Source organism: Saccopteryx bilineata, chromosome 3 (assembly GCF_036850765.1).
Source record: "Saccopteryx bilineata isolate mSacBil1 chromosome 3, mSacBil1_pri_phased_curated, whole genome shotgun sequence".
Taxonomy (NCBI): domain Eukaryota; kingdom Metazoa; phylum Chordata; class Mammalia; order Chiroptera; family Emballonuridae; genus Saccopteryx; species Saccopteryx bilineata.
Genome location: NC_089492.1, coordinates 161,760,072 through 161,781,037, shown reverse-complemented (window position 1 = coordinate 161,781,037; position 20,966 = coordinate 161,760,072). Strand labels below are relative to the sequence as shown.

The window sequence follows — 20,966 nt, the reverse complement described above, 5'->3', positions numbered from 1 at the left end:
ATAATTTTTTACATTTAAAAACAACTATAATTATGTAAAAGTGATGTTTGTAAAACATTAATTGCCTTGTGGTTATGTTCAATCCAAGAGTTCTTGCCCTTTAACTCCAATTTAAAACCCAATGCATGCCATTAACTGTACCAAAAAGAAATTAAAATTGCATAAAAACTAGAGCATGCACCAAAAAATGGATTTCAGATTTGGAATCAGCGGTGCGGAAATATATAGAAAAAGTTTTAAAACCTCATGCAACAGAAAATGAAAAAAAAAAATTGTTCCCCAGTGAATTGATAGCTTTTTATTATGTGAGCAAATTGACAACACTGTAACAGCGATTTTCAAGCAGTATGCCGCTAGAATTTTAAAAACTTTTTAATCAAGGGTACTGGACTCTTTTCTCTTAGATTGCCAAAAACTAAACAAAACACCAAAAAAAAAACCAAACAAACAAAAAAACAAAACCAGTTAACAGCCATCCAGTGTAAAAGAATAAAAAGTATGCCTATTTTTGTCCGCTCAGCAAAAAAGTTGTATTTTGTGTGTCACAGAATTTTAGTAATTAGGTGACATGAAAAAAGTTGAAAAAAAGCATGGCTGTAACACTTTTAGAAGACTATGAGAAACATTTCCCCTAGTACTCCAGCAGAAAAGAGCCAGTGGACTTCAGCATCCAAGGTGAGACCAGACACATTCTCTGATAGCTTGACTAGAGAGAAGACAGACCACTTCCTCCTACCATAAAATATGCTGTGTAATTTCTTTCACTGGAAATTTTAGATACTCAGTTTAGTCATCTTGCCCTGACCTCTTGTCTGGTAATTTTCCTATAGAGGTGTTTTAAGTCTATGTGATGCTCAGCTTTCACCAATGAGGATTCAATTCTGAAAGTTGGGTCTCTGGGTTCTCACCCCATGCAGGAGGGGCAACATTATGGACCAAAAGATTCTTGGTTAGATTGTCCTATGAACTACGGGATATGTATGAGCATTCCTGATCTCTACCCACTAAATGCCAGCAGTACTTCTCCCAAGTGATGACAAGCAAAAATGTTTCTATTGCCAAATGCTCCATGAAGGACAGTATCTTGTTACTGGGCAAGAAGGAAAGGAAGGAAGGCTAGGTATGTAATTAATTTAAATATAGGATAACAAATGAAAATATTGGTTTTACTAGATCGAAAATTGGTTTAATAACAACATTAAACAATGGTTTTCCATCTGTACATGCTAGGGGAAACAAGCTTTAACACATTACTTGATACACTTAGGAGCACAGGGAGTGTTAGGATAGCCCTCTCCATCCCAAAATTTTACATAACTGTGTCAAACCTATATTCCGGGTCTTGCATAATCTTCTGAACCCAAAATAGGGACTGTTATGGTTAAATTAGCCCCGTAAAACTCACATTCCCCTCACCCAAACATTTTGTAAAGATAAGAGTTAATTTGCTTGCTATTCTCTCTCCTAACAGCTGCCTAGCCTTTACTTATAAACGTAGCAAAGCTTGCATTGAGGAGGAACCAGACCATTAGGATTGCTTTTAAATCACAATACCTGTAGCTGTGAAAGCAGGCTCAGACTCGGGCCCTCTGCTTTACTGGGAAACTGACCTTTTGGCGTTCTTCAGGATTTACCAAGGACACCAAATCTGTGCTACATTGAAGAGCTTGTCTCTGCAGTAGAATTCCTCTCAAGTCAGTAACTAAAGCCACAAAAACCCCATATTGGTAATCTAAGCTTGCCCAGGTGCATGGACCCATGACAACAAATCCCCTATATCTGATGCATCCACCCGCAGGCAGTTCAGGGCCGACACTTGTTGGTCTCAGCCCGCTTGTATGCTTGCATCCAGGCGTTTATAAAATAAATTTTCCTTTTGGTATCCACAAGCCTTGTGGGTTTCAGTTTGGCTCTCCCCAGTGCCCACCCATCGACCCGGGAAGGGGCTTAGCCTGTCAGCTATCTCATGCAGGAAGACAGTCCACTGGGGTTCTCTCCAGGTTAGACCTCGTCAGGGGTTTATACCACCTGCCAGTTGCCAATAAAAGCTGAAAGGAGGCTTTCCCCTTCCCCAGTGGACCGGTCACCTGCAGTTTTAACCTTACAGGGACCTTTGAGAACCATTTGTTACCACCAAGAGTCGTACCACAAGTTGGTACCAAACTCTGTAAATGACTAGTTTTAACATGCATATTGTAGTCTTAATTACAACCCCAATCTATTCCTAGGTCCTAACATATTTATAACCAGGAGCCCAACCCCACCTACTAACCAAAAGGTCACCAATCTTGAAGACAAGTGTTCACAGCCGCTTTTCCAGGAACTTAAGTGGCTCTGAAAAGAGCCTTTGGGGTAAATGAACTTTTTGCGTTTTGTGTGCTCTTACTTCGAACTGGTGTACTTGGTGACGGCCTTGGTGCCCTCAGACACGGCGTGCTTGGCCAGCTCGCCGGGCAGCAGCAGACGCACGGCCGTCTGGATCTCCCGGGAGGTGATGGTGGAGCGCTTGTTGTAATGAGCCAGGCGGGAGGCCTCACCAGCAATGCGCTCGAAGATATCGTTGACGAAAGAGTTCATGATGCCCATGGCCTTGGAGGAGATGCCAGTGTCTGGGTGAACTTGCTTCAGCACTTTGTACACGTAAACAGAATAGCTCTCCTTCCGGCTACGTTTACGCTTTTTCCCATCCTTCTTCTGCACTTTTGTAACGGCCTTTTTGGAGCCTTTCTTAGGAGCAGGAGCAGATTTTGCTGGGTCCGGCATCCTCGAAGAATAAAACACGAATAACAATGAAAATCAATCCCGATTACAATGCACTTCCTTGTGCGTTATTTATAGAGTTTATATGCAAATGAAGAATCGTACATTACTGCTTTTTCATTGGTTGACCTCCAACAGTAGCGTCATGGAGGCGGAACCATTTAGTAAGATACTGCTCGCGCTCCCTGAGTGGTCATTAGAACAAAAGTCTTGTAATCCAATCAAAATGTTTCATTTCACACTAACCAGTATTATCCTTTAAAATATGGAACGCTTCTCGAATTTGCATTTCACGCTTCCGTAGGGTTCATGTTAATCCTCTCTATATCGTTCCAACTGTATTGTATGTGATGCCGAAGGCAGCACCTAACCAGGTAAATAATGTGAAGTGATAGATTCTAGTTTGTAGTTTTGCTGTTAGTTGCCTTTCTCCTGCATGCGCCGCAATCAGCAACAACCCGGGTCTGGGGAGGTTGCTCCGCCCATCTGGGGCAGTGCTCACACCCGCAACTGAGCTATTTTTAGTACTTGAGGGGGAAGCTCCACCAGCCATCCTCAGTGCAGGGGGCAATGCGGTCGAACCAATCAAGCCATGGCTGCAGAAAGGGGAGAGAGAAAGAGACAGACAGAAGGAGGAGGAGGAAGTGGGGTGGAGAAGCAGATGGTGGGTGTGCCTTATTAACCGGGAATAGAACCGGGACATCCACACGCTGGGGCCTCGGGGTCATCTCTACCAGAGCCAACCGGCCAGGGCCGTTAATGCCTTTCACTATAGACTTATGTATGGAAGAGAATTGTAGCTACAGGTAGACACTCTAAACTTTCTTTTGTTTTTGTTCTATGCTTTGTGGCAATTTGTTTTGATTTTTGGAACAATACCTTAGCTCACATTTAGAAAAAAAAAAAAGGCAAAATACCTCTAGGTATTATTTCCATGTTAATTCCCATTCCATGTAATTCCCATTCCCAGGTGGTTTGCGTCACCTGGACTATGCAATGAGATAAAATTTGGATTTATGTAATTCTCAGGCACAAACCAGGAAAAGGTATCATCTTTAGAAGCAACTTGCCTCCATTTCAGCCCATCCTCAGTATCTTAAATCTCAAGACTCGGCACGGTGTCTCCTGCCCCCACTTTTGTTTACCAGTTAAAATTCTGGCGAACTACCTGAGGATAGAGGATTTTACAGCAGCCAAAACGAATTGAAAAACCACATTACCATCCGAAAAACCACATTACCATCAGAAAAGTGCCGGTTTCTGTACTCATTTTAGTGTGTTGTTTTTTTTTTTTTGTAATAGTACCTTTGGACATACTATCAACGACTGCCAAGATCCCATTTTGCAAATTTTTCACCTGATTAAGGCTAGCAATTCAGACTTTAAATAAAAGCAGCGTGGAGCAAACAACGTTAACATCATCTAGCCCTGGTCAGCTGACCAAAGGTCAAACCAGAACATTAATAAACGTACCCTTTACTCTTGACACCGGTGTGAGATTCTAGAGAATGTAACTGGGAAGCTGGTACAGCTGCTTCTGAAGACGTGTATTGGTGGCTCTTAAAAGAGCCTTTGGGCTGCCTGACTAAAACCCTGTTTTAGCGTGCTTTAAGCCCGCTCCCCGCGGATGCGGCGAGCCAGCTGGATGTCTTTGGGCATGATAGTCACGCGCTTGGCATGGATGGCACACAGATTTGTGTCTTCGAACAGCCCCACCAGGTAGGCCTCGGTCGCCTCCGCCTCCTGCAGCGCCATCACGGCCGAACTCTGGAAGCGGAGGTCGGTCTTGAAATCCTGTGCGATCTCGCGCACCAGGCGCTGGAATGGAAGCTTACGGATCAGCAACTCGGTGGACTTCTGGTACCGCCGGATCTCGCGCAGCGCCACGGTGCCTGGGCGGTAACGATGTGGCTTCTTCACACCACCGGTAGCCGGCGCGCTCTTCCGAGCCGCTTTGGTGGCCAGTTGCTTCCGGGGAGCTTTGCCGCCGGTTGACTTGCGAGCAGTCTGCTTTGTTCGCGCCATACCAACAACAGTTTCATTTCAGCCGTTTTTAAACAGCATTATTTATAGACATAACCTCGCCATGATTGGACCAAAAAGCTACTAGATGTGATCTCATTGGTTAGAATTCAATCCTAGAAAGGAAACCGTATACCAGAGGAAAAGGCTGCAGAAAGACTTCCAGAAGGTCGAATTGGTGAGCCCACAGCTTGGACGGATTCTGAAGTCAGGTAAAAGTTCAACTTTTGGGTCCTTCAACTACCTATTGCTTTGCTCAGTCTCAGCCATAGCGCGCTTGGCATGATGTCAGGCGTGAAGTAAATATTAACTGTGGGAAAGGAATCAGAGTAAATCGTGACTGCAATTACAGGATGAAACCTAACTTCTGGGAGGACATGCTTGCATTTTTAAGGAACTGTTAAAATATTAGTCCCCTCATAATTTTCTATGAGTTTTTCGGTCACAGATGACTTTTGAGGATAGATCTTCCCTTTAAATTGGTGTAATTTTTAAAGAACACTTTACAAAGTGTTTTACGCTTGAGATTCCCATGAGCTTCGTTTCAGCCCATATTTCCAGTCACGAGTTAATATTTAGCTCCTGACACTGAACTAAGCGCACTGTCGCTGAGATTCAGCAAAATAGTAGAGTTAGGTTCAGGTCCAGGGCCCTTTACCAAAAAAACTTCAAATAGCCAGGTTAAACTTTTAAGTGATCTGATGTCAGGGCAGTTTCCATAATTCCACCTGAGCAAACTTGACTAATATTAAGGTGCCCAATTGTCCTCCTTTAGGGCGGACAGTCCCTCTTACATATCCTCCTTTTTGATATTGGAAGACTAATCTGTAAATGTCTGTATTCGATCAATGCAGAGTCTAATCCATTGTGTGTTATGTGATGTATCTGTATTTGACATGATGATTCGTCAAGGATCAGTATGGTGAGATGTGATTATAAGATGCATACATTCAGTGCAGGAGACTTGAGAGAGCGCGATACACCGAGCGTGCAAATGGCTTTGTGTACTTCTTACTAAAACATGACACACATATGACATTGTAGACTCATGATTATTCTTTCTCGGTGAATATTCAATCATAGACAGGTAAGCACAATTCATGTTTTATTAATTCATTATCTATTTAATAATTTCCAAATACATATAATTTTATTTACAAGTACTTTTCTGCAATTCGAGTTTTAAAGTGGAAATCTAACCTCAAACCATATCTATTGCCCTGGCCAGTTGGCTCAGCGGTAGAGCGTCGGCCTGGCGTGCAGGGGACCCGGGTTTGATTCCCGGCCAGGGCACATAGAAGAAGCGCCCATTTGCTTCTCCACCCCCCCTTCCTTCCTCTCTGTCTCTCTCTTCCCCTCCCACAGCCAAGGCTCCATTGGAGCAAAGATGGCCCAGGCGCTGGGGATGGCTCCTTGGTCTCTGCCCCAGGCGCTAGAGTGGCTCTGGTCGCGGCAGAGCTACGCCCCTCTGGGGCAGAGCATCGCCCCCTGGTGGGCAGAGCGTCGTCCCTGGTGGGCGTGCTGGGTGGATCCCTGTCCGGCGCATGTGGGAGTCTGTCTGACTGTCTCTCCCCGTTTCCAGCTTCAGAAAAATACAAAAAACAAAAAAAAAAACAACCATATCTATTAATAACACATTTTGATTAAATAGTTGCATAAAACAGACGTTTTTTAATTAGAAAATGATAAATACACCCAAATATCACTCCAAATTAGTGGTTTTGTTTGATACACAGTCTGGACTTGATATAAACTAGACAGTGGCCCTGGCCAGTTGGCTCAGCGGTAGAGCGTCGGCCTAGCGTGCGGAGGACCCGGGTTCGATTCCCGGCCAGGGCATATAGGAGAAGCGCCCATTTGCTTCTCCACCCCTCCGCCGCGCCTTCCTCTCTGTCTCTCTCTTCCCCTCCCGCAGCCAAGGCTCCATTGGAGCAGAGATGGCCCGGGCGCTGGGGATGGCTCTGTGGCCTCTGCCCCAGGCGCTAGAGTGGCTCTGGTCGCGGCATGGCGGCGCCCAGGATGGGCAGAGCATCTGGGCAGAGCGTCGCCCCATGGTGGGTGTGCCGGGTGGATCCCGGTCGGGCGCATGCGGGAGTCTGTCTGACTGTCTCTCCCAGTTTCCAGCTTCAGAAAGATGAAGGGGAAAAAAAAAAAAAAAGTAAAAAAACAAACAAACAAAAAAAAAACTAGACAGTGATTCTCAATGGCCAGAGAATGGCACTTTCGATTTCAAAACCCTTACAAAACCTCGACAACTTTGTCGGCACTATGGAAAGTGCTCAGAACTTTTCTATGCTGGAGCCTTCTTCACCCTTCATTCTCATCCCTCTCTGTCAGTGCTCTACCTGTAAAATTCTTCTTTTTCACTCTAAACCACATGCCTCCCCCTATACCCCTGATCCTGAATCTGACTTTAACCCCACAGACCATCAGCCTTCTCCCAGTGTGCCACTGCCTATTGAGGACTCTCCAGCCCAATCTTTAGCTCCCCCCCAGACTTTAAACCAAGCCCTGCACCTTCATCTCCCCACACCCACTCTAGAACAGCTCAGGCAGCTTCTACCTCAGACTTCCTCCCAGCCCCCAACCTTACCTTTGCGAGAAGTAGCTGGAGCAGAGGGTATTGTTCGAGTCTGTGGTCCATGCTCAATGGATTTTTCTCAAATTGCAGAACACCTTGGGTCCTTCTCATCTGACCCAGCTACTTATATAAAGAAATTTAGATACCTAACCCAATCCTATGATCTTACTTGGCATGATATCTATATAATATTAATCTCCACTCTTTCCCCTTAAGGAAAAGGAGCAGGTTTGGATTACAATGCAGGCTTATGCCGACGACCTTCATAGGGTGGACAGTCACCAGCCAGTAAGGGCAGCAACGGTTCCTCAAAAAGACTCCCACTGGGACTATCAAATAGGCTCTCCTGAATGCCACCACCAAGCCCATATGATTACCTGTTTAATAGCAGGGTTAAAGAAAGCTGCCCATAAGGGCAGCTATCTCTATGAGAAATTTAGAGAGATTAGCCAGGAATCTGATGAAAATCCTGCCCTCTTTCTTTCTCACCTAAAGGAGTCTTTTTCAAACATACTACCCTTAACCCCACATCTGTCAAGGGACAGTTATTTTTAAACGTGCATTTTATTTACCAATTGGCCCCAGACATTAGATGAAAACTACTAAAATTAGAGAAAAGCCCTCAAACTTCACAAAAGGATCTCTTAAAAATAGCCTTACAGTTTTTAATAACAGAGATGAAGAGGCCAAAATACAAAAACGGAAAGATCAGGCTAAATACCAAATACTAGCTGCGGCAATTCAAAGCTGTATTAAAAATACTCAGGGCCGGGGGCGGGGGGGGGGGGGGGTAAACTGCTACTTGGTCCCTGTTTTAAATGCAACAAAGAGGGACACTGGGCAAGAGCCTGCCCTAACCCCCGACCTTCCCTGGGCCCTGTCCTAAATGTGGCAAAAAGGGCCACTGGAAGGTTGACTGCAACAAGATCTCAAGGTCCCACCCTTCCTTCTGTACAACTGGATCCATCAGACTTTGGCTTGCTCAGCCTTCTATTTCTGACCACTGAAGACTGAGGGTTCCTGGACCGCGTGGTTCCCATAGGACTAACTCCAGTAGAGCCCAGGGTAACTAACAATAGCTGGTAAGCCAAACTTGTTATTCATCAATATAGGGGCAACTTATTCTGCCATATAGCAATTCTCAGGACCTACTAGTCCCTCCCAGATCTTTATTGTGGAAGTGGATGGCCTGGTCTCAAAACCCCTTACCACTCCCCTTCATAGGTCCTAAAACCCTCCTCATTCTTGCTCCAATTTTTGAACAGTGTCTTGTATGCAACCTGTAGTAGAATACTCCATTGCATGACCTTGGATGGGAACACAGCTGTTGGGCAGATAAAATGTATTATGCTCACTTTGTTAAAGAGGCCGTTGCCCAGGTGATATTAATGTGTGTTGAGAATTGTTGTAGCCTGAGGCTTGGTTTTGGGATTAAGCCTGTCCCACCCTTTTTGGTGTGAGGTGGTACAATCCTATCATGCCTCATAGAAGTGATTTTGTATTAGAGACTTCCCCATTATGTATATTGGATTAAGGGTTTGGATTTCTACACTATAAAATGGGAACGGAGCGGGAGTTTGCTCTCTTGGTTCCTGAGATAATCATTAGAAGAGAGAGCAGAGGAGAGCAGAGAAAGGCCACGTGGAGGAGCAGCCAAGATGGTGGAATGCTGAGTGAGAAGCCAATTTGGGCAGAGTTTGTATCTGGGATAAGGAAGGAGATGGGGAACAGAGGTGAATAAGTCTGGTGAGCTAGAAACCTTTGATTCTAGGAAACTCGGATAAGTCAGTAGCTTTGTGAGCACTGAATGTGACTGGGTTTTGGAGCCCAGTGTGTATTTTTACTTGCCCGCCGGGTGCAAAGCTAGAATTAAAGACTATGGCCCACCAGTTTTTGGCTCCGCTGTTTCTTTGCCGACTGTCCGAATCCAATGCGAACCTGCATGGACCAGAAGGCTGCTGTGATAGTGGCTCTGGCCCTGGCTCCTGGCTTTACAACAGCCAACAGGAAAATAATGTTTTGCCAGGAGAATTGTTTTGTGATTTGAAGGCGAGTCACTGAAACAAATCTATGTGACCAAAAGCAGTTGCTGGACTCTCTTCTCAGTAAAACATTCTCATAAGATTTCTGTTCCCTTCAAGGCTATCCCTTGAGATAAAAGAAAGGAATGTTGTGGGAACCATAGAAGCAATAACAGTTAGTGCCTTTTTATATTGTATTGTTATTAAGCTATCATGCAGATGTATTCCATGTATCTTTAAGTAAAGGTTATGCTTGATGCTATGCCAATTTCTAAGTAAACAAGCTTTTTGGCCCTGGCCGGTTGGCTCAGTGGTGGAGCATCAGCCTGGCGTGCAGGAGTCCCGGGTTCAATTCCCGGCCAGGGCACACAGGAGAAGCACCATCTGCTTCTCCACCCCTCCCCCTCTCCTTCCTCTCTGTCTCTCTCTTCTCCTCCCGCAGCCAAGGCTCCACTGGAGCAAAGTTTGCCCGGGCACTGAGGATGGCTCTGTGGCCTCTGCCTCAGGTGCTAGAATGGCTCTGATTGCGGCAGAGCGACGCCCCAAGATGGGCAGAGCATCGCCCCCTGGTGGGCATGCAGGTGGATCCCGGTCTGGCGCATGCAGGAGTCTGTCTGCCTCCCTGTTTCCAGCTTTGGAAAAATACAAAAAAAACCCCAACAAAATAAGTAAACAAGCTTTTTGAAATCTTGTGAATAAAAACAGGACACAGCGTGAACTCAGTGCCATTTGCCTGAGCAAGCAGTGGTCCTTTGCTAGTTCAGAATGATTTCATCTGCTGATCTCTCTCTCTCTGCACCTCTGACTCACAACGGCAACCTTTCTTCTTTTCTCCAGGACTGTCTTAGGGCAAACCAGTCCATCAGAGAGATTATGCTACTTCAAGCCACCATTCCATACCAGGCACTAGCCAGAATCTCAAAAGGCCAATATGTACAAGCAGCCAATTCCTGTTCATTCCCTCCCCTAAATGCTTTGCCGACCCTAACCAGCAGGAAGTAGCTACTGAAGAAAGGCCATTGTCCCTTTTTCTTAAAAAACAAAAGGCTGGAATTTTAGGTTCTGGTTCAGTGCCCCTTACCAAAAAACCTCAGGTTAAACCCTAAGTAATTTGGCCCAAGGGCAGTTCCCATAACTCTCCACCTGAGCAAACTTGACTGATATCTCACCTCCCCTCACCCAACCTCTCACTGGAGTAAATCCGCCCCCACTCCCAAATTCCCCGCCCAAACTAGTCTACCTAGCTTTGTTCGCTAACTATAAAAACTTAAATCCCCAGACCCTCAATGCTGACACCATTTTGTACTCAGCCCATTCATCTGTTCACAGATGCATAAAATCTTTCTTATAAAATGCACCAGGCCTGTGTGTCCTTCTTTTGGTGACCTAACAAATGGGTAGTTGAAGTTATATTTACTTAAGAGTCCATCCAAGCCATGTGCTGACCTGTCTCAACTTGGAGTGTAGAGTCTTGGGCCTTTTAAGAAGCCTTTCCCCTTTGTTAACATTCCCTTACTCCAGGTATAGCCAATTAGATCCTAAAGACCAGTGGTAGTCAACCTGGTCCCTACTGCCCACTAATGGGTGTTCCAGCTTTCATGGTGGGCAGTAGCGGAGCAACCAAAGTATAAATAAAAAGATAGATTTAACTATAGTAAGTTGTTTTATAAAGATTTATTCTGCCAAACAGTGAAAATCTGACATAAAGTTCCTGGTAAGTAATTATTATTATATGCTTTAACTTGCTGCAACTCTGTTTTATAAATTTTATAAAGTAAAGTTACTTCCCTACTTTATAAATCACCATTACTGTGGAACTAGTGGGCAGTTAGAAAATTTTACTACTAACTGAGATACAAAAGTGAGTGGTAGGTGTAAAAAGGTTGACTACCCTTGCTATAGACAAATGCTTCTAAATCAAGGAAGATCGCAAATACTAATTTCTTCACAGTGGTAAATAGTTTCAAAATAGATTACTATTCAGTCAAACAAAAAGTTAAAGATTCAAAGCTGATAAATGACTCCTTGATTACTGAGTTGCTAGTATATGTCTTTCAATAAGGTGTTTTCTAGTGCTTAAAAGTTTTCTATCTTTTCCATTAGGAAATTAAAGATCCTGTACCTTTTAGTTATTTCATAAATATTGATCACAAAATTGCATGTCATAAAACAGCATTTCTGTAGAGTTACCAATGCTTAAAAGTTGTAACATAAAACTTTGAGACAGCTGCTTATTTTGTTGAAAGAGCATTGAATCCAAACATAAAAACTCAAACCTGAGAACAAAAACAGGCCAAAGAAGCTTAAAACTTACCTTGATGTCAATTTGAAAGGACATCTTTCTGCTGAAGTGAAAATAAGTGATTTTGAGGGGATTTCCTGAATGCTAAACACAAGATAGTGTTTTTTTTAAAGATTTTATTTGATTCTTTTAAAGGAGAGAAAGGGGGAGGGACAGGAAGCATCAACTCTTAGTAATTGCTTTTCATTTGTGCCTTGATGGTCAAGCCCAAGGTTTCCAACAGGTGACCTCTGCATTCCTGGTTGATGCTTTATCCACTGCGCCACCACAGGTCTGGCAAAGTAGAAATTTGTTATCTTTATATTTTCAAGAGTCCCTTTGGGCCTCAGCAATCTCCTGCTCTGGGGGAAAGATCTAAAAATGACATGCAAAAGTGTAATTGATATGAATAGCTGTTACCCTTTCCTATGATGGTTTGTGATCATGCCTTACATATATAGAGCACTACTTATTAGTCTTTTAAAATTCTTATATCTACATCATTTCATTAATTACAACTCTGTGAAATAGATGTTATTTTCCTCATTTTACAGATACAGAAACTGAATTTCAGAGAAATTCTGGCTTGTCTCATAAGTAACCAGGCCAGCATAATATTCTAAAGCAAAAAAAAGAAAAATAATTATAATGGATTTCTAGTTTTATTAGCCCCGCGGTACATTTTAAAACACTGAAGAATTTTCCCATGATGTAACCAAATCAATGTTTCTCAAACTTCTTTAAACTGCCTGACCAGGCGGTGGCACAGTGGATAGAGCATTGGACTGGGATGCAGAGGACCCAGGTTCGAGACCCCGAGGTCGCCAGCTTGAGCGTGGACTCATCTGGTTTGAGCAAAAAGCCTACCAGCTTGAACCCAAGGTCACTGGGTCCAACAAGGGGTTACTCGGTCTGCTGAAGGCCTGTGGTCAAGGCACATATGAGAAAGCAATCAATGAACAACAAAGGTGTTGCAACGCGCAATGAAAAACTGATTATTGATGCTTCTCATCTCTCTCCATTCCTGTCTGTCTGTCCCTGTCTATCCCTCTCTCTGACTCACTCTCTGTCTCTGTAAGAAAAAAAAACAACAAAACCCAAAAAACTTATCTAAACTATTTCAGTCAAAAGAAAAAATGATCTTTGGTGTCTGGATGACAGCCCAAAACAGCTCACCCAAATGTTACATTTTCTTGCAATGTTTTCTGAGGGATTTTTGAACTGTATTTGTTTTGTTTTGTTTGTTTTATTTTTATGTATACATTCTTGGCCATGTATGTATGCACTTTCTTTATATAAGATTCTCAAGCTGTATATTCATATAGAATCTGACAACCATGGCATTTATTTTACCTTTATAACAGAAAATAAGAAAATTCCAAGGGTCTTCCTCTGGCTTAAAAAAGAAACTATATGAGAATTCCTACTGATAGATATGTAAATTCCAAACTGCCCTCTTGATGTTCCGCTTATCTGTCAGACCTCACCCTTACAGGAATATTGCCCCTGAGATAAAAGAATTCCAAAAAGCTGAGAACCCGCCCCAAGGAGGGTCCAGACATACCAGGACTTTTGATTCAACACCCACATGCTCGAAGCCCCCCAAGGAGGAACATTCCGGACATACCAGGACTTTTGATTCAACACCCACAGGCTCGAAGTCCCCCAAGGAGGAGCATTCCAGACATACCAGGACTTTTGCCTCAGTATCCCCTCAGGCTCTCCCAAACACTTTATAACTAGCCCCTAGTCTATAACCGGCACTCTTCTCCCCCAGGAGAACAGGCAGGGTTCCTTTCTTCCTCTCAATAAAGCCTGTTACTCTGGTCTTTCGGACTCCCATGGATTCCAACACCTACCTCTCAGAAAATAGATGCTAAATTTAAATATTAATTCCAGAACAACAAATCCAATACAATAATCAGAATAGTAAACTTTCTAAACTTTTATTTATTTATTGACTTTAGCAAGACAGGAAGGGAGGGAGAAAGAGAGAACATTGATCTGTTCCTGTATGTGCCCAGACCAGGGATCAAACCACCAATCTCTGTGCTTTAGGACAATGCTCTAAACAACTCAGCTATCCAGACAGGACAAAAGAGTAAACTTTTTAGGAGGTGTAGATAACACTTCTCAGAATATAACTGATAGATACATGAATTCCAAACTGCCCTCTTGCTGTTCCGCTTATCTGTCAGACCTCACCCTTACTGGACTATCGCCCCTGAGACAAAGGAATTCCAAAAAGCTGACAACCCACCCCAAGGACGGGCTCCGGACACACCAGGACTTTTGATTCAACACTCACTTGCTCGAAGCCCCCCAAGGAGAAGCATTCCGGACATACCAGGACTTTTGCCTTAGTATCCCCTCAGGCTCTCCCAAACACTATATAACTTGCCCCTAGTCTGTAACCAGCGCTCTTCTCCCCCAGGAGAAGTACCCAGCAGGGTCCCTTTCTTCCTTTCAATAAAGCCTGTTACTCTGGTCTTTCAGACTCCCATGGATTCCAACATTTAGTACCGAAACCCGGGACAGGGTACTAACTGCCTGGACGATCCCTATTTGCCATCCAAACTTACAACCAGGGAAGCAATGGGCAGCTCATCCCGGGCTTACTCCCTGATTCTGTTTGGACGTGTAATTGTAGGTCAATTGGCCGGCAGTCTAACCCTGTCCTGAACCCCTGCTGGACCAGAAGGTAAGAAGTTTCTCCCTTCCCCTTCCCCAGTTGGCCTCTAAATTTCTCTCTAAAAACATCCCTGTCTGGTCGAACAGTTTTCTCTGACGCCTCGCGTTTTGAGGGGTTTGACTTTCAGTCTCAGTGGACTGCACGGAAGACTAGGCGCCTAGCCAAACCTCTCCACTCTCTCGGACTTCTCGTCCTCGGAGCTCCCTGACAGGTGGTGACGACCTCTATCAGGGACGACTCCCCCTCACGGAGATTCTCCCCTCTTGGGACAGTGACAAAAGGCGGGGACGCCCCCTCTTGCTCACCTGTCTTCACTATGGGCTCTTCAGAGTTTAAGCCTTCCGACCAGACACCTCTAGGATGTCTCATAAAAATCCTCACCAAACTCGGTCTCTCAGACCTCAAACCAAAGAAATTAATCTTCTTCTGTAACACGGCATGGCCTCAGTACAGACTAGACAATGACTCCCATTGGCCTGAAAATGGGACATTCAATTACAATATCATAAGAGATCTTGACAATTTCTGCCATCGGATGGGGAGGGCATCAGAAATTCCTTACGTGCAGGCTTTCTTCTCCCTTCTCTCCTGTCCTTAATTTCTGTACCTTCTGTTCCACACGCAGGCCATTTTTGGCCAAAGAAACCTCACCTAAAACCTCTGCTCCTAATATTTCTGATATATCACGTATATAACTGATAGATACGTGAATTCCAAACTGCCCTCTTGCTGTTCCGCTTATCTGTCAGACCTCACCCTTACTGGACTATTGCCCTTGAGACAAAGGAATTCCAAAAAGCTGACAACCCACCCCAAGGAGGGGCTCCGGACACACCAGGACTTCTCCGCGGACTCCCAAACTCTCTCTTTCTCCTGCCTGACCCCCGTGGCACCCTTCTCTCGGGACCCCTCTCTAGTCTCTCAGCAAATCTTTTTTGCTGGAGACTTTTCCCTCCAGAAAGCCTCTTCCCTTCACTAAATCCTGTTTTCTCATTTCACCAGTCTCTCTTTCTCCTCCCCTGCTGGCCAGGGACCTCTCCCTTCTCCACTGTGTTTTTCATCCCCTCCCCCCTCCTTAGAAGCTGTGGCTCTGGCTGTGGTGCCTATCTCATCTCTTACCTCTCTTCCCTCCTTACAAACTGCAGTTCTGTCTGTCTCCTCTCCGACCCCTCCTCCTTCCTTACAAACTGTGACTGTGCCTCTTTCCTCCTTGCCCTCTCCTCTCTCCTCAGAGCTCTAAATCCTTTTGACTCCTCTGACCATGTGGCGCCACACCAATACTTTAACCTCCTTCTCCTCCTCCTGCAGATTCTGACTCTCCTTCTTTCCATCCAGCTGCTCACACTGTCCATCCATCTGCTTTCTCTCTTCCTCCCCTCTTTGTTGGCAACTCCCTGCCATCTCGAAAAACTTAAAAAACAGAATTGTATATTAAGCTATGTGAGTAAGTAATCTGTGTTGTCTCATTGTCAGAAAATATTTCTAGTGAATTGAAACAAGTAAAGCGCGCTCATTTAAATTCCTTTATTCATAATATGTGAAGTCTTTGTTTAATGTGTAACTGTGTCTGTTTCTAAGGCCTTAAACCAGTAATTACCCACCTCATAAACCAGGTTTACTCATCCCCATGGAATCTCCCTGCAATACCCCCATCTTTCCTGTTCGAAAACCTTCAGGAGCTTATCACCTTATACAAGCCTTATACCTAATCAATGAGGCAATAATTCCCCTCCATCCAGTAGTCCCTAATCTCTGTAAATTACTGTCACACATTTTCTCAAACACCACTCATTCACAATCCTAGCCCTCAAGAATGCCTTCTTTACCATTCCTCTACACCCTGACTCTTACTTTCTGTTTGCCTTTACCCAGACACTAATGCAGCCCAGCAACTTACATGGACTATTTTACCCCAGGGGATCCAACCCTGAAACCTGCCCTCATGAAACAGAAAAATCTGAAATCCTGTATCAGCAAACCTCCTAAATTCTATCTTTCAACCTCTACAGGTCCCCTAACCCTAAAGCTCTCCCATATCCCTGAAGAACTAGGAGAATAAATAGCAACACCTCTTAACGCTTCTCAGTCTTTTTCCCTTCACATAGTAAAAGGACAAGATCACTGGGTCTTCTTGAAGCCTACAAACGGACATGAAACATTTCTTTTAACTCAAGCTAACTGCTCTCTCCAGGTCTGCCAGGAAAAAAATATCTCTAACTTTACCATGGAATAACTTTCACACACACACCCCCTATACAACCCTCCTTATCTCTGCATTGCTAATCTCCAAATACCTGCCTCTTTCTTTATTAAGTTCCTACAGGCCGGGATGAGAGAAATGTCTAGGATTACCTACAATCAAATGCTCCTACACTCCTATTCCCCAGTACCCCAAGGAGAACTTCACGAGGGAAATATCAAATAGGTAGGGATGACAGCAGGAAGAAGCCGCCCCTCAGCCTGAGAAGTTCCCTCAGCCTGAGAAATTCCCTCCTGAATGTTCTCCAAACCCTCTTCCTCTTTACCACACATATTCAATCCTTCTAAAAAAATTTACACCAACAGGTTCCCTGTCTTCTAAAATCTCCACATGTCCTCCCATTTGAGAGGAACCAGACCAGCCTGTCTCATGAGGCTCAACCAGGAGACTATGTATCACCATGTCACTCTGTCCACTTGGCACTCGCAGCAAGCAACTGACAATTATTACCCCGCAAAATTTTTTACTTCCTCACTGAGGTTTTCAGAGACATCACCTGGTTTAGACCTTACAACATGGAAATTGACGACCTCCTTAACTGAATGAGGGACTTGGCTTGGCAAGGTTCCCTTCTCGAGTTCTCTCCAGAAGAAGCAATAATTTTCCAATTTTTTCTCCTCTTTCTCCTCATCACCCCTCACCATATATTATAAAATTAATAACTGCCTTTCTTTTATATGTAACCACAGAGTTGAGAAATGATAGATACGTGAATTCCAAACTGCCCTCTTGATGTTCCGCTTATCTGTCAGACCTCACCCTTACTGGACTATCACCCCTGAGACAAAGGAATTCCAAAAAGCTGACAACCCGCCCCAAGGAGGGGCTCCGGACACACCAGGACTTTTGATTCAACACCCACATGCTCGAAGCCCCCCAAGGAGAAGCATTCCGGACATACCAGGACTTTTGCCTCAGTATCCCCTCAGGCTCTCCCAAACACTATATAACTCGCCCCTAGTCTGTAACCAGCGCTCTTCTCCCCTAGGAGAAGTGCCCGGCAGGGTTCCTTTCTTCCTTTCAATAAAGCCTGTTACTCTGGTCTTTCGGACTCCCATGGATTCCAACAATAACAATCTTGATGTATGGTGGCCTTAGCAGTCATCTTTAATAACAGAATTGAGATCCATGTTAGTTCAGTTTCACCTAGTCTCCGCATTGGATGATAAAGTGGTATTTTAATAATATTTCTCAATAATCACTTTATCAGAAGCTGTGGGGAAGAGGGAATATGTTTCCCCTAGTATTTCTGAAGTGTCTTTCAACAGAAATAATCATCAGCAGTTTCAAGATTAAGCACTGAAATTTTGTTATTCAGTACTGAGAGGGGGGAAACACAGACCTGAGAAACTTAAGGTAGGAAGTAAGCAGGCAAAAAAAAGTTAATTGTTAGGCTCATTATGTTTTCTGTGTGCACGTGTTTGTTTTAATTAAAATATGTGTTCAAGAAAGACAGTTTGTGTTCATCTTTGAATCCAGTATCCCCAGGGCTTCAAATGCCACCAAGATGAGAACATATGGTTGATTCCCTTTCATCCTGAGTAGCCTGCAGCCCTGGACCAAACTGAGAAGTTATAGGTGTTAGGTCAGCCAAAGGAGGGATGTACAATTATAGGTTACAGGCAGGGGCCATGACCCCCTTCTCCCTTAAGTAGACAAAGGGACACTGACAATTATACATCCCAGATCACCTTCCCCGAGGCATCTGGACTCTCACCTGAGTGGGAAATGTGCCCTAGCTATGGTTAATCCTTTTTTCCCATAACTACCATCAGCCCCCACCCTTGAATCCCCTATGTAATCCTACCTGTTAGAGAATCAGTTGCTGATCTCCACTTTGGGAGCCAGCCCAGCAGATGACCCCCTAGTAAATTTTTCTTGTCTGAACTCAGGTGTCCTTATGCCGACCTTACATACAAGGCCTGATGAGTTTTATAAGAAGTTTATTTATACATCTGTAAAATAAACAGGCTGAGACCTGGCATCAGCAGAGAGCTGCAGGAAGAAAGTGTCTGATATAAGGACTACTGCAGGCATCTGCTGATGTGGGGGTTGGTGCACCTGGACATGCTCGGATTAGCACCTCATGGTTTGCAGGCTTGGTCACAGATAGTCTCCCTTTTCCAATCCCCAGGGCCCTCCAGAAGGCCTTGTCCCAAGGACACTTCCCAGAACCTTTCCAGAGTGGGGGGAATTGCTTAAGGTTAGGGAGAGATCAGGTGAAGGAGATGCTCAATGCGGAAGTTGCCCTAGTGGGTGGGAGGTTGGAAAAGGGGAATTTGAGTTTAAAGGGGCTTTGGGTTTAAAGGAGCCCTGGAACCAAACTTAACCATAGGATTTGAGCTTCTTTCCTTATCCTGTTCTGAGATGAACCCATTCCCTTAAAAAGTGGCTCATTGGATAAAAACTCTTCCTTTTATACCAGGGGTCTCAAACTCAACTCAGCATGTGGGCCGCAGAGCAAGATCACAGCCATTTGGCGGGCCGCACTAGGTCTACAAAAGGCAACTGTTACGCAACACTTTTCTCACTGCAGTTGAAAACAAAAAAAAATCAGTACAACAAGCACAATCGTACATGCAGTTTACTCAGTGTCACAAAACGACCAGAAACTGTAGTTCGCATCACAACTGCTGTTAACTAAGCTAATATCTAGCTAGGATGCTAGAGAAATGAAAAATACAAGTAGGCCCCTAGGCTTACTTAATTTTATCCAAAATATTTTGAACTTCGTGGATTAGTCTGCGGGCCGCACAAAATTGTTCGGCGGGCCGCGAGTTTGAGACCCCTGTTTTATACCTTAACACTACTGCCTGTGATGTACAGAGAAGGGAGGTATAAGATGGTAAAAGTTTTCCTCCATCCTCTTAGGGTACCTGGCTGGATCTGAAAATTAAACTTACAAAGACAGATTTGCAGGAGAAAAACACACAAATTTATTTATTAGTTTTATGTGACACAGAAATCTTTATTAAAAAATGAAGATCTAAAGAAACAGTTATACCTGAGTAGTTTATGCTGAGATTGAAGGGACAGTTTCAGTTTTGTAGAAATGGGACAGGTTATGGAGCATGAGGTAAGGTAACCTGGGGGAAACCACAAGGCCTGTTGGGATTCTTCTGTGTCTCTACCTTTAAAGATAGTAATGCTGTTGGGCAAACCAATGTGTTTCATATATACTGCTCACAAAAATTAGAGGATATTTCCAAATAAATGTGAAGCTATAAAGTATTCCCTAATTTTTGTAAGCAGTGTATGTTAGGTTTGCTTGTTTGTATTTTGCCTAAATGATGCATTGGCGTGGGGCAGCACCATGTGTGTAGTTTGTGAAAGGCTGCAGCTGCTTGCCTTCATTAGGACAGGCAGCAGATTGCAAGCAGCAGACTGCCTGCCATGTAGGGAGGGATGATTATTTTCTGGAGGTTTTTTTTCCACCAGCCTGTTTGGGGAGTATAGAAAGAGAGAGGGAGTGCTGAGAGGTTTGGAAGTCCCACCTGTTTGCTCATCTGCCATTACAAGACTTTAATAAATGGAATAGCCCGCCTGGCCAGTGCAAGTTCGAATTTGATTTGGACAGACAGTAATTAAACAACAGAGCCAAGAACTGGTGAGTCATTAGCTTTAATCCTAGCTTGCACTGGGCGGGCAAAAAATACACAGAGTGGGAAAACACTTCCCTTTCCATTCAGGGCTCCCAAAGCCACTGACTTATCCAAGTTTCCTAGAATCAAAGATTTCTAACCTCACCAGCCTTATTCACCTCTGTTTCCCATCTCCTTCTCTCTACACAAAGTCTGCACAAACTGGCTTCTCCTTCAGCACCCAGCCATCTTGACTGCCTCTCCTTTCCTCCACATGGCCTATCTCTGCTCTCCTCTCTAATGCTAACCTCAGAAACTGAGAGAGAGTAAGCTCCCAGTCTGCCCCATTTTATAGTGTAGAAATCAAAACCTTTAATCCTATATATCATATTTGTTAGTCAAATAAGTTTGTAAATTAATATATATGTTTGCTTGCTTATAGTATCCATTGTGTGGTGGGGACAGGGTGTAAGCAGGCTGGGTTGTTATAGCCTGAGGCTTAGTTTTAAGACTAAGCTTTACCTCACACCCTTGACTGTTGCATGATGTGGGTGATGCACTCTTATGAGGAATCCCATTATGCGTCAGATAAATGACTTTGTATCAGAGACTTCCTTGTTTGTATATTGGATTAAAAGGTTTTGATTTCTATACTATAAAGTGGGGCAGACCAGGAGCTTGCTCACTCTTGGTTCCTGCTATCACCATTGCAGGGGCTTTCCTGATCCCTTGACCTTCATGGGAAAAACAGGTTTTCTGCTTTTCCCT

At 44.1% G+C, this 20,966-nt stretch overlaps 2 protein-coding genes and 1 non-coding gene across 3 annotated transcripts; all 3 read right to left on the bottom strand.

Moving 5' to 3' along the window:
• Positions 1-1,234: 1,234 nt before the first annotated feature.
• On the bottom strand, positions 1,235-4,345 carry LOC136330773 (histone H2B type 2-F). Its single transcript, XM_066268111.1, has 2 exons — positions 4,234-4,345; positions 1,235-2,764 (listed from the first exon to the last, which is right to left on the bottom strand). The coding sequence occupies exon 2, from the start codon at positions 2,761-2,763 to the stop codon at positions 2,383-2,385; it is 381 nt and encodes a 126-aa protein (XP_066124208.1). The 5' UTR covers position 2,764; positions 4,234-4,345; the 3' UTR covers positions 1,235-2,382.
• Positions 3,020-3,126, bottom strand: LOC136332733 (U6 spliceosomal RNA). The gene has a single exon (XR_010730889.1). It is a non-coding gene; the product is annotated as a U6 spliceosomal RNA (small nuclear RNA).
• Positions 4,346-4,347: 2 nt separating the features above from the next.
• Positions 4,348-4,988, bottom strand: LOC136330772 (histone H3-like). Its single transcript, XM_066268110.1, has one exon. It carries the CDS (start codon positions 4,783-4,785, stop codon positions 4,369-4,371), a length of 417 nt encoding a protein of 138 aa, XP_066124207.1. The 5' UTR covers positions 4,786-4,988; the 3' UTR covers positions 4,348-4,368.
• Positions 4,989-20,966: the final 15,978 nt, after the last annotated feature.